Here is a 17,404-nt window from a genome sequence, read left to right as displayed (position 1 = left end):
GTTGGAGGAGTGAAGAGTTAGTGATGGTGTGAATAGAACATGGTTGGAGGAGTGAAGAGTTAGTGATGGTGTGAATAGAACATGGTTTGTTGAAAGCAGCAGTAGACTCCTGCTCTGAGGATGAACTATCGGTTTTTACAGTAACGTTAATGAACCTCTGCTGCGTGTACAAGCTGAAGGAACCTGGATTATAAACACTGAGTGAATTTCTCGTGAATTTACGACTCCATTACACGAGCGCTGACTCCAGCACCAGCACTGTGGCGCCGAAAGAGGGTTATAGAAACAGAGGTGGCGATAGAGAGATGTACACGAAGAGAGAGAGAGACGAACAGAGCTGGATGGAACATCATGAACACAGTGAGGTGTTTCACCTGCAGGACTCACCGTGTTCATCCAGTAAGATGTTGTCAGGCTTGATGTCTCTGTTCCAACAACGACAAAAAGAGAAGAAAAAGCAGTTACAGAAAGTCAGAAGGTCCGGGTTAGACAGACAGAGGGATAGACAGATCAAAGAACAACAACACTTCAGACAAATCAGCAGTCTGGATGAACAGATGATGGAGATCTGTAATGTGAAGAAGTGAGGAACAAAACCTAGATTATTATTATTCTTCCACGTCCCTGTGATTGAGCTGATGATGAAGCGATGATGTGTTAGAAAGAGCGTGTCAATTATAAAAAAACTGAGCACTACTTCCTGCTGCACTACTTTCAGAGCTGCTGCTGCAGAGACCTACACCATCAACACCTTCTGACCAATCAGAATCCAGAACTTAGCGGTGTGCTGGTGTAAATGCAGACTCCTAAACAACTAACAGCAGATAAGGTTGAAAAAAGGAGTGAAATGATCTCCGTCTTAATCCAGTAATTTTCTCTGCTCTGTTTTGTGCTCTGCTCCTCGTCTCGGCAGCGGTCAGCGAGTGGTTAGGGCTCTGGTGGTTTATTGATTGTGGGATGACGCGAACACTACTGCTGTCCAAATTCATCTCTGAGCTGGATGTTTTCCAACACAAGCACTTTCAGCTTTGATTAGGATCTGGTGAAGAGAGCTGTTTAAAATATGAATGTGAGAGGTGGAGGGGAAGAACACGCTCGCTCCATCCTCCTGAAGGCATTACGCAAACCCTGTTAAAATTCCAACCAGCAGAAGTCTAAAGAAGTCAAAATCACCATGTGACATTTTGAGGATCATCTCTCCTGAATTTCAAATTCACTCTCTGCATTTTTTTTAAACATCATTTGTCTTCACTGTACTTTTTTTTATCCCTCCCTTGTTTCCGCTTCGTTCATCATGTTCAGCCTCTTTATCGTTTTTCCATTTTCCGTGTCTGTAAGTAAACCACAACACACACTGATTAATGTTTACACACATACACTCTTGCTTACGTGATTTCTCAAACAGATGGTAATAAAAACGTAATAATGGAAATGAAGTGTCGTGCCTCTGAGAGGTGCTGCCTCGTGCACGCTTCAGTCTGTCCTGAAATACTCAGCTCCCTAAAGAAGTCTTTCTTGCACGTGTCTGATGCTACAACTTCAGGTTGGAAAAATTGCAAGGACACCTGAGATAATCCGATCATGACTGATCTATCAGTTTGTTAATCGGAGGCAGATCCCAACAGAGGCTCAACTGGTTAAGGCGCTTAACCAGTGAATGGATGGTGCTCCGGCAGGTTGGGGGTTCAAGCCCCAGCTGTACCAACCTGGCCATTGTCCTGGATATGCGAAAAACACAAGTCTGGGGTGGTGGTAGCTCAAGTGGTTGTTGACTAGAAGATCTGTGTTCAAACCCCAGCACCACCAAGGTGCCACTGTTGGGCCCTTGACCAAGACCCCCAACCCATCTTGCTCCAGGGGTGCTGTATCATGGCTGACCCTATGCTCTGACCACAACCCCCAAGGATGGAACATGCGAAGAAAGAATTTCACTGTGCAGTAATGTATATGTGACAAATAAAGACTACATAACTTGACTTCTCACCTGGAGCCACTAACACATTTTATTAGTTTATCAGTGAAAGAAAAAAAAAATCATGTTCCTCACTGGCCTTCGCTGATAAACAAAATTCTTCACTTTTAATTTCATTTCCAGAGATTTGTTTATTCTGTGTTGTGGAGCTGTGAAGCACCTGAGCGCTACAAATGAACTGTTTATTGATCCCAAAAGGCTGATTTACTTCCTATTTATTTATTTCAGATTACACAATGAAGATCTTGACAAAACAACAAAGTTTCTGTAGCCATCGTTTAAATGACTCAATTAACAATCCACAGGACTAAAGATTTCAATTAATGATCAGTTAAAGATATTAGTACACGAATCTTGATTATGAGATCTGAGCACATTAAAAGACCAAGTTTAAGATGTGGAGTCCTGAGAATTTACTGAGCCAAGACTGAGGAAATACGCTTCAGACTAAATGATGTGATTGTCATGAGAAGAAACTAATTTCACATGAAACACTTTAGCTAAGAGGGCAGTGACGACCTGTAACCCACTGGTCATGAATTAAACAGTACGACAGGTGATAGCATCAGAACACACACACACACACACACACACACACACTGCACATCTTGCTCTCTCGTCTGTTCTGCCTGTGTAAACCTGATACTGCACTCTTCTCTCGCTCCACCGATCCGACAACCAATTACCTGCTTCTAATGACCTCATTACATCACGGATCCTGATCAGAGCTGATACCTGATACACACACCTGATACACACACACACACACACACAGGCGATACACTGAGAGAAAGGGGAACAGATGGAGTGACACCCAACCCTCTCTGATACAGGTGTGTTTTCTCACAGAGAGGAAGGAGGATTGATTTTCATTGTGATGGTGTTGTCACGGACGCACGTCGTTGCTTGTGTTATCGGCGGCCGAGTTGGTCAGGTGGAAGTTGTGTCAGAGTGTGAAATGTCTGACCCACCCACAGGATGAAACATTTTGAAATGTCTTTCCTCCCGTGGTAACCCTGCCATGGTTCGAGTGAGGGCTTGTTTCTGCAGGACGCTGCTGACTGTATGATGTATGAGGATGATGTACATGATGCTACACTGACCTCTGTATTCCTGCTCCTCTGTCCCTAGTTAATGGCTCCACGTCCTCAAATGAGGGTCAGACGCTGTGTTTCTGTAGACTACGGAACATTTCACTCGCTTTTATGCTCGCTTTTTATACTCGTCCCCTGAGCAGCGCTGCCAAGGTTCTGAGGAAGGAAAAATCTAGAAAACCTGGAACAGTGTTGCACCTAACAGATCCTTATCTCTCTGTCCTTATTAAAGATGTAATTAATGTGTGACAGCATTGATTCTCACAGCAGCTCTTTTCCTCCTGAGAAACACCTCCAACATTACACACTGTAAGGAGACGTGTGTGAGATGTGAATATATACTGTGTGTCTGTCTTTTGGCTACTATCTATCTATCTATCTATCTATCTATCTATCTATCTATCTATCTATCTATCTATCTATCTAGTTATCTGATAGCTACCTTTCTTTTACCTGCCTGCCTGCCTTTCTATTTATCTTTGTATTGATCTATCTATCTGTCTGTATATCCCTTTGTCTGTCTGTCTATCTCTCTGTCTATTCCTCTGTCTGTCTGTCTATCCCTCTGTCTGTCTGTCTATCCCTCTGTCTGTTTGTCTATCACCCTGTATATCCCTCTGTCTGTTTGTCTGTCTATCCCTCTGTCTCTCTGTCTGTCTATCTATCCCTCTGTCTATCCATCTATCCCTCTGTCTATCCATCTGTCTATCCCTCTGTCTGTCTGTTTGTCTATCAACCTGTATATCCCACTGTATATCCCGCTGTCTGTCTGTCTATCACTCTGTCTATCCCTCTGTCTGTCTATCAACCTGTCTATCCCTCTGTCTGTCTGTCTGTCTATCAACCTGTATATCCCTCTGTCTGTCTGTCTATCACTCTGTCTATCCCTCTGTCTGTCTATCACCCTGTATATACCTCTGTCTGTCTGTCTATCCCTCTGTCTGTCTGTCTATCACTCTGTCTATCCCTCTGTCTGTCTATCACCCTGTATATACCTCTGTCTGTCTGTCTATCCCTCTGCCTGTCTGTCTATCACCCTGTATATACCTCTGTCTGTCTGTTGGTCTGTCTATCCTGTTATATAAAACCTGTCTGCTGTTTCTGAACTCAGAGAGACGAGGAGGTCAAACAAACTGCTGTGTGACAGAAAAACAAAACTGTGGATTAAATTGGAGACAGCGCTTGTGGTTTGATTTGTCACGATTCTGCATAAACTAAGCTTTCCCCTGTGATGGGAGAGCAAAAACACACACACACATACACACAAACACACACACACACACACACACACACTGAAACTTGATCTTCTCCTGTCTGTGTTTCCATCTCCCCAGTGAGGAAAAGGAGCATCTCGAACCATCTGGGCTTTTTCCATGTCAGTACTTTAACTCTCTGCTATTATTACATTTTTAATAAGAGAAAAGCTAAAGTGGAGTGAAGGGCGACTTTAAAATGAATTTTAAAAAAAGTCATAAAAGTCTTTGTGTGTTTGTGAATGTAAAAAAGGAGGGATGTGACTGATGTTTTCACCGATTCCCACCTCCTGAGCCCTGTGAGGGCTTTGGGGCTCGAATCCCACCTGGATTATTTACACTGAGAGAAAGAAAATACAAACTGACCCTTTAAACATTTCAATAAAAATCCACATTGCTAATTTCTGACTACATTTACTAAAATAAACGGTGGGCATCTTGCCTTCATTAGTATTAATTTCTGTCTAACAAACTGATCAAAAATTATTTTTGCAATTCATAATGCAACAGCAATCAATTTTATCCGCAATAATTACATAAGTGTTTGCTAACTGAAGCTCTGATGGTGCTTAGCCACACTCTTGTGCTGTATCTCTAGAGATTGCATTAATAGAGCAGAGGTCTTGTGTTAATAATAAAGCGAACACATGAAGTGATGTGAAAATACACTTAAGACGGTGTAAAGGGTTAATTCCTTATTAATAAACACTCTACACAAATTTACAAACCTGTAACTGATATTGAAGTAATAAAACCTCACACACACACACACACACATTTATGCACACAGATATGCTCAGATCTGAAAAAGATCTGAATTTGTTTTAAGGTTTATTAAAATGATCCATGGTCCTGAGGCTGTGTTACTGTCCTGTGAAAATTTCCATGCAATCTATTTACATACAGATGATGTGAGAACACAAGTATCATTAATAAACATTTCAGTCCTTCCCTTCCTCCAATTCTAATCAACTGTGGAATCTTTCATTATTTTAAGACCAGAATCCACATCAGAAACCACACTAATGCCAGCACATCTATACGCCTTCACTCTGGATGCAATTTCATCTCTTCTGTCAATGCAAATGACTTCAGAAGTGAGAGATGGAAACACCTCCGTTCACCAGAGACTATACACTGCCTCAGAGGGTGAAAGGTTATTTATAATGGATTTGGCAGCTTGATGGATGTAATTCAGGTGAGCGGAGACATAATATAGTCTCACTGTCAGTCCTGTTGGGGTTTCTCTTGGCTGAAAATATTCTGAAAAAGTTCTAAACATCACCTCTGTGTAAAATGATTCACTGGAACTAATAAAATTCAACATGATTCATTGCTGCACTGCATTGCATCTGGAAATTTTTTGACAAACTTCCAAGTGGAGAGCCACTCTAAACTGACTGAGTTACTGACCAAATGACTGAATCACCTACTAAATAACTGACTGAATCACCTACTGACTTACTGACTGACTGTATAACCTACTGACTCACTGACTGACTCACTGACTGAATCACTGGCTGAGTGTATAACCTACTGACTCACTGACTGACTCACTGACTGAATCACTGGCTGACTGAATCAGCCATGTAGCTGCTGTGTCGTTTTGTATCTGATCAACTTTTTCTAAACATAATAACCTCTTTAAAGATAGATGTCTGTATGATGACACACAGTAGATTATATCATTAACCTACGCAGTCTGTAATTTCACCTCCACATAGACAGGTGCATGTTAATGAGCTTTACCTGTGAATGATGCGTTTGTTGCGCAGGTAATTCAGTGCCAAGGCCAGTTCACAGAGGTAGAGTTTCACAGTACTCTCGGAAAAATGTACATTCTGTTGAAGATGATAGCGCAGGTCTCCTCCTAAAAGAAGATCAACCACCATGAACATGTCCTCTTCATCCTGAAACGAGTACCTGACACACACACACGCAGAAATGGACCACATTAGCCCTGCTTGTGATCACTAGTTAGCAGGCTGTCTCATTAGATGTTCAAGCAAAAGAACGTAAACGTCAGCTTCGCGTGTTTCTCGGACGTGAACAGCAGTTTGTCTCCTTAGACCCATGTCTGCATTTCCCTGGTGATATTTTAGCATTTAGATTTAATGTAGCAGATTTTCTCCATACGTTAATGGATGCCATAAATGCACCAACCCACAGTGTGCACTAGGATCTGCATCACGAGGATCTGAGCTTTAAAATATTAAACATATTGCAGCGTGGAACTGTGATAGGATGCCACCTGTGCAACAAATCCAGTCGTGAAATTTCCTCACTCCTAAATATTCCACAGTCAACTGTCAGCTGTATTATAAGAACGTGGAAGTGTTTGGGAACGACAGCAACTCAGCCACGAAGTGGTAGGCCACGTAAACTGACGGAGCGGGGTCAGCGGATGCTGAGGCGCATAGTGCGAAGAGGTCGCCAACTTTCTGCAGAGTCAATCGCTACAGACCTCCAAACTTCATGTGGCCTTCAGATGAGCTCAAGAACAGTGCGCAGAGAGCTTCATGGAATGGGTTTCCATGGCCGAGCAGCTGCATCCAAGCCATACATCACCAAGTGCAATGCAAAGCGTCGGATGCAGTGGTGTAAAGCACACCGCCACTGGACTCTAGAGCAGTGGAGACGCGTTCTCTGGAGTGACGAATCGCGCTTCTCCATCTGGCAATCTGATGGACGAGTCTGGGTTTGGCGGTTGCTAGGAGAACGGTACTTGTCTGACTGCATTGTGCCAAGTGTAAAGTTTGGTGGAGGGGGGATTATGGTGTGGGGTTGTTTTTCAGGAGCTGGGCTTGGCCCCTTAGTTCCAGTGAAAGGAACTCTGAATGCTTCAGCATACCAAGACATTTTGGACAATTCCATGCTCCCAACTTTGTGGGAACAGTTTGGAGCTGGCCCCTTCCTCTTCCAACATGACTGTGCACCAGTGACCAAAGCAAGGTCCATAAAGACATGGATGACAGAGTCTGGTGTGGAGGAACTTGACTGGCCTGCACAGAGTCCTGACCTCAACCCGAGTGATTGGAAGTGATTGGAACACCTGATTCTGATTATTTGGATGGGTGAGCGAATACTTTTGGCAATATAGTGTATATATATATATATATATATATATTATTGACAGGAAAATAAATCTTTCATGACATAAAAACCCACACTAAAAATAGGCAAGTCAAAAGGGTGAACATATGTTAATGGAAGTAACACCTGGATAATGCGAAGAATTTACATAGAATTCATCATAATTTACATCCAATTTAGTTTTTATCCTCCATTACTTTCTTCTCTACTTACATTGAGGTCTTTCATGTGTGAGCTGCAATCAGAGTCCCAGCGTTTCCAGGAACCCAACGAGATTCCAGAGATTCATTTCTAATATTCCAAGATTTTGATATTTCAAACCCACCAAGGTTCTAGAGATTGCTCTACTGGAACATCTACTGAATTTGTTGTGATGATCAGACACTTCTCAGTCAGACACTATATGATTAACGATTGGACTCTAGCATGTTTGGTGAGTCAATCCAAGCCATTTAAATCAGATCAATAAAAGTCAGTCTCTCTGCTGTAAGAGGCTCGGCTCAGCTCTTCGGTTCTCGCTGTGTTAAATTGAGGGAATGTTTGAGTTTACACAGAGAGCTGCAGGGAAGTCTTCAGCTCAGGTTAATGCTGTCGCTGCATTTTCACCTGAATACTGTACCTGTGGTAGATATTTATACACAGATTTAACTGCTTTATTGATCATGAAAATAAAAACTGTAAAAATTAGAAGAAGGGCAAGAAAAAACATTGTTATTATTATTATTATTATTATTGCTGTTGTTGTTGCTGTTATTAGTGAGAGAGACAAAAGGAGACAAATGTAATAAGATATAATAAGCTCAGGCTCTTCTGGGACCATAACAAGCGTGATGTCACCAGTTCAAGGCTTCAAGGGGAAAACCCCTGTTGCCTTTTTTTTTGTTTACTCTGATTGAAGTGGATCCCGAGGTAATTTTCCCTCCATGACGTTTCGGGTAATTATCTGCAAGTCTGTACTGGGACTCTGACAGATCCAGCAGCAATAAAGATTATTATTATTTTTTATTTAAATTTCTGATCTCAGAACCTTTGGAATAGCTGTTCATCCTCTGGTCAGTCGTGTGATATGGAGACGGAACAGTTGTGCATCTACTAAACCCTACAAATGACTTTTCAGAGTTTATATGATTATAGAATGTGGATTAGTGCATCAGCATCGCCAGCCAAACATAACCCATGTTATAATATGATTTCACAGCTTTTAGACACCAAAACGAGGACTAACGTCATGTCACGGTAACAGCATCATGATTCAATTTCCCCGGCTCTCTCTGGAATCATCTTGTTATTCAAAATTCACTTGGGGGAAAAAGAGAAAAGAGGAACAAGAACAAGAGGAGGGAAATGAGAGGGAATATCCAGCGTGTTATAAATGAATAAGTAAAAATGTCTGAGGAACATCCTACAGAGAGAGAGAGAGAGAGAGAGAGAGAGAGAGAGAGAGAGAGAGAGAGAGAGAGAGAGAGAGAGAGAGAGAGAGAGAAAGACAGACAGAGAGACAGGCAGAGACAGAGACACAGACAGACTGAAAGAGAGACAGACAGAGGCAGAGAGAGAGAGAGAGAGAGAGAGAGACACACAGACAGACTGAAAGAGAGACACAGAGGCAGAGAGAGAGAGAGAGACACACAGACAGACTGAAAGAGAGACACAGAGGCAGAGAGAGAGAGAGACACACAGACAGACTGAAAGAGAGACACAGAGGCAGAGAGAGAGAGATGGAGACAGAGATAGAAAGAGACAGAGAGAGAGAGAGAGAGAGAGAGAGAGAGAGACACACACAGACAGACTGAAAGAGAGACACAGAGGCAGAGAGAGAGAGATGGAGACAGAGATAGAAAGAGAGAGAGAGAGAGAGAGAGAGAGAGAGAGAGAGAGAGAAGAGGATGCTTTAATCTGTCCGGCACCCATAGACTCTTTCTGACTCGAGCTCGAGTTAAGTCGAGCAGAGTGTGTGTGTGTGTGTGTGTGTGTATAAACCGCATACTATGATATCATATTAGATTTACGTTGCTCACATGGATTTCTGGATTTGATCCCAATAATCCTGTGTTGAGAAAAAGCCCAGTGTGAAGAGTTTAATGTGTCTGTTTTCACTGATCATCTACAGATGAACCACGCTCACTGAGACAATACTGAAGCTACTCCGCTGCACTAAACGTCCTACTGAATTTAAGAGTGAGAATAAATTGTTTATCACTCCTGACAGGTTGCTTTGATTCACTGGCAGGCGTTTTTATTATTTATTGCTGGCAGTGCAGTAACCCAGTTTCATCTAGCTTAGAGAGATGACAGGAACGCTAAACACACGTCTCAGTCTGAAGATCAGTCCATCAGTGAAGCTGAATATTCCGAACAACCATGAGTTACACGTCAACAGAACACACACAGAGTCGTAAAGACACTGAATCAGAAATTATATAAATATCAGACTCTAGTTAACTCCAATATGTTGTTGAGGGCGTATCAGAGGACGTTGGGGTGCATGTACACACTCGGGGTGTGAAATCCCTGCTGATGAGCGACCTGGCACTTTTACCTGAGACAGATTTGCTGATTTCAGTTAGAGCAGGATGATGGATGACATGTTGGGGCCCAGATTCAATCTCCTGCTGAAAAAACCTGCTTATCTAAAGAAGGAGTTTTCCTTCTCACAGCTAAAATCACAAAAATCGACCTGCGACACCATTTTCAACCGCCTCTGCCGTGATGAGATGCAGGATTTTTGACCAAACAGGATTACTGTAGCAGAGCATTGTCTGTATTTCACTGGATTCATGATACAATGATCAGGCATAACATTATGACCACTTGCCTAATATTGTATCTGTCCTCCTTTTGCTGCCAAAACAGCCCTGACCCGTCCTGCACTGTGACCCCTGACCCCTTTCTATCAGAACCAGCATTAACTTCTTCAGCAGTTTGATCAACAGTAGCTCGTCTGTTGGATCGGATCACACGGGCCAGCCTTCACTCCCCACGTGCAACAATGAGCCTTGACCACCCATGACCCTGTCACCGGTTCACCACTGTTCCTTCCTTGGACCACTTTTGATAGATACTGACCACTGCAGACCGGGAACACCCCACAAGTGTTCTAATTTTTGCAGTTTTGGAGATGCTCTGATCCAGTGGTCTAGGCATCACAATTTGGCCCTTCATCATCAAACTCGCTCAAATCCTTACACTTGTCCATTTTTCCTGCTTCTAACATCAACTTTGAGGACAAAATGTTCACTTGCTGCCTAATATATCCCACCCACTAACAGGGGCCATGATGAGGAGATACTCAGTCTCATTCACTTCACCTGGCACTGGTCATAATGATATGGCTGATTGGTATATATACATACTGATGCCATGTGAGTTCATTAGAACATCTTGTGCTTCACAGGTGCATTAACACTGACACCGGGCAGAAATCTCCCCTCCTTCCTGCTCGACTAAAGAGGCCATTTCTCTCCACTCGCCCAGACAATTCTGCTTATTGTCCTTAAACTCGTAATTGAAAGACCGACATCAATCTAGCGCGAGTGATTTAGGCATTGCACTAGCACAGCAAAGAAGGATGCACTGCGCTATGCTCCAACAGCTTCCAGGAGGAATCAGCGAGCTCCAGATAATTAAGGGAAGATGAAGTCGTAAAACTCTCAATTGAGCTTTAATGACTACACTGTCTTTTTTTTTTTACTTATTGGACAGGAATCCAAGGTAAGAAAATCGAGTGAGAAAACGAAAACTATTAACATTAATCACAGCTACAAAAAGTGGCTCCACCCACAAGATTGAATGCCCATGCTTTTAAAAATCAGTAGCATGTGAACTTTGGTGTGTTTTTAGCCTATAAGAAAGCAGGGATTTGGTTTGATATCCTGCGTGTGAGGCGTGTCTGCTACTCACCAGAAGTTCACCAGGAATGGGTGCTCCAGGTTCTGCATGATCTGAAGCTCTTTGAAGACATTGCGTACTTCATTCCGTTCCACGCACTTGAGCTTGTTCATGTACTTCATGGCGTACATCTTCTTAGTGTCCTTCTTCTGCACGATACACACCTGGAAAAAAAAACAGAAAAATAACTGAAATATGATTTCTAACAACGAATCTTCATGTTCATGTTCATTAGTGCTCATGAAGTCATTTGGTGCATTGCAGCAACACAGAATGGATGAGTGACCAGTGTAATAATAAACACAGTTCCAGAAACAGCCAATGTGAACACTTCAAAATCAGACTGTACTGTCTAATCAATGTGGGAGTAATTAACAGGTCCAGGTCATTTTGAGTCCGATAACTATAATTATAATTAAATTCCCTTAGGTGTGAGCATACAGTCAGAACATTCAGACCAGGATGGAGGTTTGAAGATGACCAGGTTGTGAAAAAATGAGCAGACGACATCTTACCTTTCCAAAGCTGCCCTTTCCTATAGCTCTGAGTATCTGGAAGTGGTCGAAGTTGACTGCAAAGAAACAGGAAGAATTCAGTAAAAGTGCACACAGACACACACACTTCTTGTCATTTCCTTATGGGTTTGAGCTTATGTTTATACATCACACTCCTTCTGAGTTCTGCAGTCTGATTGGACAGAAGGTGTTGATTAATTCTCTATAACAGCGGTCCTGACTACAGCACAGCTACACGTCAGAGCTTTATATTAATGCACATGTTCTAATAGGTTTTTGTTTCTATAGTAACAAATCATGCACAGGGATGTTTAAGCCGGCACTCCATGGATAATAAACAGATAAAAATAAAATAAAACAAAACAAGAACAGAAAAAGATTTTGTGATATTAGGATATGGTGTCATAATGGATCATTCCGTCAATGTTATATCATCCTATCACTCATCCTTAATAATAATACATTACCTTATGGGTGGATTCAAAGCATTTTTTTTTTCATGTCAGCTGCTCTACTTATTAAGATAAACACACTGTTTAATCAGCGTTATTAGTCTTCCTATCAATCCGTGATAAATCTGCATGTACTGGAGCTGTTTATTTCTGAATGCATTGGATTACAGACGCTGCTGGAAACTCAGCACTCTTTTAAACACAGCCGTTATAGCAGCTCATTTACTCAAACTGAAATAAAGTGCTGAATTTTCTCTTTAAGGAACAGCTATATTTCTAGCTTGCTGTTTATAGATGGAGAGTTTTTATTATATTGGAGGATTATTGACACTATAACATGCCCTGAGGCCATGCCTCCTTTAGAAAGAAACAAATGACAAAGAACAAAAATCCTTAACTTTTAAATTTTCTTAAATTTTCTATAAATCGAGTGTAATGAATTGATTATAAGAGAATGAAATCATAATCACTTACCCTCTTCGTTGTGTTGATGGTCAGTGGATCTGCTGGACGATCCGAGTCCCATCGTTCCGGCTCACAGAAACATGAGGAGTGTTGGACGAACTGAAACACACACACACACACACACACACACATACACACAATGAGAGAGTGGTGATGATGATGAGAGTCAGATGCTCCTCCCACACACACACACACACACACACACCTAGTAGTTCAGGAGGATTTCCACCAGTCCATCTATAGATGTGACGTATCATTTGAGAGTGAGTCAGCTCTTTCAAACGACTCCTTAAGGAATCATTTGAGAGAGGTAGATATATGAATCATTGGGTAAATGTACAGGAATCGTCTTATTAATTCATTTAAAAAATGCTTACTGTATTTGAAAACATGTAGCACATTGCTCCTGTATTTAAACAGATTTCAAGATTCAAGATTCAAGAAGCTTTATTGTCATTTCCCCCACATGTATCTGACGCAGTACAGAGTGAACTGAAACAGCGTTTCTCCAGGACCTGGTGCTACAGAAACATACAACAACAAAGAGTTCAACACAAAACACCACCACAGAGCTAGGACAGGAGACTGTCTTAGACACGTAAAGTGCACAGTGTGCAGCTAGGTGCAAACAGAACATAGACAAGACAGTGCAAAAGACAAGAAATACAAGAAAGACAACACAAAAGAACACAGGACACTTAGCGCAGAAAAAGAAAGAAAAGAACGTGTACTGGAATGTAAGTGAAATAAGATAAGATAAAGTGAAATGATGTAAAAAAAACAAAAAAAAAAACAACAAACAAACATCATGCTATATCTTGTTTTATTTTGTAATTAAAAAAAAAAAAGAAGATCGAGAGTCCAAAGAGTCGGCTCATATTTGTGAACTGAGTCTAGTAGTCTGACTCACTGAAAAATTCCTAAATTTTACAAAGAAATACTGAGGGGAATTATAAGAGATAAATATATATCTGATGATAAAATGGGTTATGGTTCTCCCTCTCTACAGAAACAAGAATACTAAAGGGAGAAATAGACTTCAGACTTTCTGCGAGATTGTGCTTAATATGATCGCAATTCTGAAGTTGTTCAGATTAAAAATAAAGAATGAAAGAACACTTGCTCTATTTACTAATACATGTGTTTTATTCTATAGTGATTACTTACGTTTACGTTCATTAGACATAAATCTCCCATAAACGTAACATATAAATTAAACTAAAGTCTCTGTGGTGATTTCAGTAACGAAAGAACAGTTAGCCGTTAGCAATTTAAGAAAAATTAAATAACAGGCTCGTGCTAGGCAGTAAAAGCGCACGTGCGACTGTAGAAGCGTTCAGGGAGGTTGCCAGATTGGAATTGAATACCCCTTTTAACTCCAAACCCTTTTAAGTTCAGGGTTGCCATGGTGTGAGAAAATTGGAGAATGAAAATTGGAAAACTGGAGATGGAAAATAACAGCATAATGAGCAGCAACATGTTTCTCTCTCTCTAAAAGTTAAAAAGGCAAGTGTGTCATGTTAGCCAGAAACCACTGAGATGTCTTAAAGTTGCAGCTTTACCTCTGACTGTTATAAAGCACTGACACTGGACACTCCTTCCTGAATAAACACATTTCTCCTTAAAAACAATTTCACCTAGGTTTTGTAATTAGTTTATTATCAGTGACGAGTCTGCAGTCCCAGTGTGACTGTTACAAAGAATTAATTAATAATTTATATTTTGAATATTATATATTAATATTTATATTTATATTCTGAATCATTTAATATTTTCCTTTAAATATGAAAGGATATGCTCTGTGAAAATGTCCACTGTTAAAAACACTATAGAAATAAAACTGAATTGAATTGAACTGAATTAATCTGTGAAGTACAGCAGGGACTACTGGAGCTGATGTTATAGAAGATTAATCAACACCTTTTAATTGCTTCTTCTAATTGCACTATAGGGTAATTAGTGTTAATTAATATTGACCCATATTGACATATTGACTAAGAGTATCCAATTTGTGTTTGAATTAAAGACATTAATAAACCCGAGTTCCGTTAGACTGTAAAGAATCCAATCTGGCAACCCTCAAACTGCAAACTGTAATTAAAATACATCTAATCTGAATTCAGTACAGTTCCGTGTGGTTAAGCGTGGCCCAGATTTAAGGGGATTTGATCCCAATCTGGCAACACTGTGCGCATCGGAGTACGTGATTGGCCCATAAAATCAACAGATCAGCTCGTGCAACCTTTTTTAATCATGCATTTACCTGAAGAGCTACAGTTATTATTAGCATCAGTTAATTAGGTTATTTACTATATTTACTATATATATTTATAGACAGACAGAGATGTGCTAAATAAATAATATCAAATCTATAGTAAAAGTTGTTGAACTTCTTTTATCAGAGAGGCAAGACTACCTTCATAACTTCATAACACTACATGCAGTAAGTCATAACCTTCAAGAGCATGATAGTGTCACATCTGGGTAAAGGTGTGCAGGAATATAAAACTCATCAGCGTTTAGTGGAGAAAAGTCAGCAGCTCAGTCCAGAGAGAGAGAGAGAGAGAGAGAGAGAGAGAGAGAGAGAGAGAGAGCAGGTTTAAATAAAGCCGCAGTGCTGAAGCTGAGGACAGTCAATGACAGAGATCTTTCCTGAACACAGTTACAGCAGACAAACCATCACAGATCACACAACTCACCTCGGATTTCTGAGACGATGATGATGATGTTGAAGGAGGGGGGAGGGGAGGATAACAAATGCTGAGGAAGAAAGATGAGGCGCTCCTATGTGACTCCTCGGATTCTACCAAGTGTTCGTACAAAAAAATAGAAAATGCCTGGGGTTGCCAGATTGGAGACACTCTAAGCATTACAACATCCTCACCTGCATACTAAGAGAGAGAGAGAGAGAGAGAGAGATTAAAAAAGGAAATCTTAAATGCCCCTGATGCATTGAGTTTAAGAGTTTATTCAACACTGCTAAGTTAATTCAAAGCCGTATGTCATTATATTAACAGTTTCAACACATTTATATTTTCCTAATGTACTTCTTATCAGAATGGGACTAAACCTCTCATGCTGGAATGTACATTTATTAACATTTACATGAATATTATTTATAATTGTAATTATAGCTGAGAGGATCTAATGCCATTATTTACCAGAAAGAGTGTAAAAATACACTATATTGGCAAAGGTTTTGGGACGTCTGCTTTTACCTGCACATGAATGTAATATGGAGTTGCCCCGCCCTTTGCAGCTATAACAGCTTCAGCTCTTCTGGGAAGGCTTTCCACAAGGTTTAGGAGTGTGTTTATGGGAATTTTTGACCATAAGCGCATTTGTGTGGTCAGGGACTGATGTTGGATGAGAAGGTCTGGCTCACAGTCTCCACTCTAATTCATCCCAAAGGTGTTCTATGGGGTTGAGGTCAGGACTCTGTGCAGGCCAGTCAAGTTCCTCCACACCAAACTCACTCATCCATGTCTTTATGGACCTTGCTTTGGTCACTGGTGTGCAGTCATGTTGGAACAGGAAGGGGTCATCCCCAAACTGTTCCCACAAAGAGCATGAAATTGTCCAAGATGTCTTGGTATGAAGCTGAAGCATTAAGAGTTCCTTTCACTGGAACTAAGGGGCCGAGCCCAACCCCTGAAAAACAACACCCGAACTCAATGATTTGGAGGGGTGTCCCAATACTTTTGGCAATATAGTGTATCTCATGTATAATATTGACCATTTTTCTTACTTGTGATTATAAGGAACATCTGTAGAACCTAATAGGATAAGATAAGGAAATTCTTTTGCCAGAGAATGTTTCAGATAACAAGAAAAATAAATATGAATGAAAAAATAAATGTAATAATCTATGTATACAAATGTATTCAAAATACAAAAATGTATTTAAAAATATAAACAAAATATAAAACATAAATGAAATGAAATATTCTATATATACAAAATGTATTTAAAGTACAAGGTAATAAAGAACCTAATAACCTACAGATCATGTGGATTTTATTGTTATTGTTCTGTTTTGTCCTATGGTTACACAAACCTTTACACACAACTGATAGCATGTCATAATGTTCATAATTCCCTAAAACTATAAGCATTTTAGATGCGTATTCACTTTGGGCTAGATTTTATCAGTGTATTAAACTGTACAAATAAAATAAAGTGAAGTGCACTCGTCTGTCTGCTCACTGCGGCGTGAATCACACTGAGAGATCCCATCATTTACTAAACACTAAACACACACTTCTACTGTAAGTGTACATTTCTAAATTGCATGGATTGAAGGTCATGGAAACTGCCTGGTGGGAAATTAGCTTGCGCCCGACAGCGCTAAAACAAATCCCCTGCAGAATTCATCCATCTTACGCGAGCGAGGCCATCATTCAGACGCAGAACAAGCCAGCTAGTCCTCATCTTCCAGCCAAATGGCCATTAGAGACTTGGCAACTGTGGCTTACTCAATCAGATTAGATGTGTGTTGCTCACACAGCTCTTTTCCAACATCACCTGCGTTTGCAAACAGCTTACTTTTCTCCAAATTACTCCTGACTGCTTTGTTTTTACTCTCACAGTCTATAGAGAATTTATTTAATGTTTAATGCATGTGTGTGTGTGTGTGTGGGGGGGGGGGTGTTCTGACCCCAGAATACCAGGG

General features: G+C 40.7%; 1 protein-coding gene across 2 annotated transcripts in view; it reads right to left on the bottom strand.

Annotated features, from left to right (window-relative positions):
• The window catches only part of stk32a (serine/threonine kinase 32A), a 25,861-nt gene extending 10,297 nt beyond the window's left edge, over positions 1 to 15,564 (bottom strand). For both annotated transcript variants that reach the window (XM_058414710.1, XM_058414711.1), the window contains exons 1-6: positions 15,432 to 15,564; positions 12,742 to 12,831; positions 11,816 to 11,871; positions 11,313 to 11,464; positions 6,069 to 6,242; positions 388 to 425 (exon numbers count right to left, since the gene is read on the bottom strand). In XM_058414710.1, coding sequence (XP_058270693.1) covers positions 388 to 425; positions 6,069 to 6,242; positions 11,313 to 11,464; positions 11,816 to 11,871; positions 12,742 to 12,793 — 472 coding nt within the window. In that variant the 5' untranslated portion in view covers positions 12,794 to 12,831; positions 15,432 to 15,564. The remainder of the gene's footprint in view (positions 1 to 387; positions 426 to 6,068; positions 6,243 to 11,312; positions 11,465 to 11,815; positions 11,872 to 12,741; positions 12,832 to 15,431) is intronic.
• Between the last annotated feature and the right edge of the window lie 1,840 nt (positions 15,565 to 17,404).

The sequence above is a fragment of the Hemibagrus wyckioides genome, linkage group LG18, assembly GCF_019097595.1.
Source record: "Hemibagrus wyckioides isolate EC202008001 linkage group LG18, SWU_Hwy_1.0, whole genome shotgun sequence".
Taxonomy (NCBI): Eukaryota; Metazoa; Chordata; class Actinopteri; order Siluriformes; family Bagridae; genus Hemibagrus; species Hemibagrus wyckioides.
The sequence above is the reverse complement of the archived record's forward strand: the minus strand, read 5'-3'. Positions and strand labels throughout refer to the sequence as shown.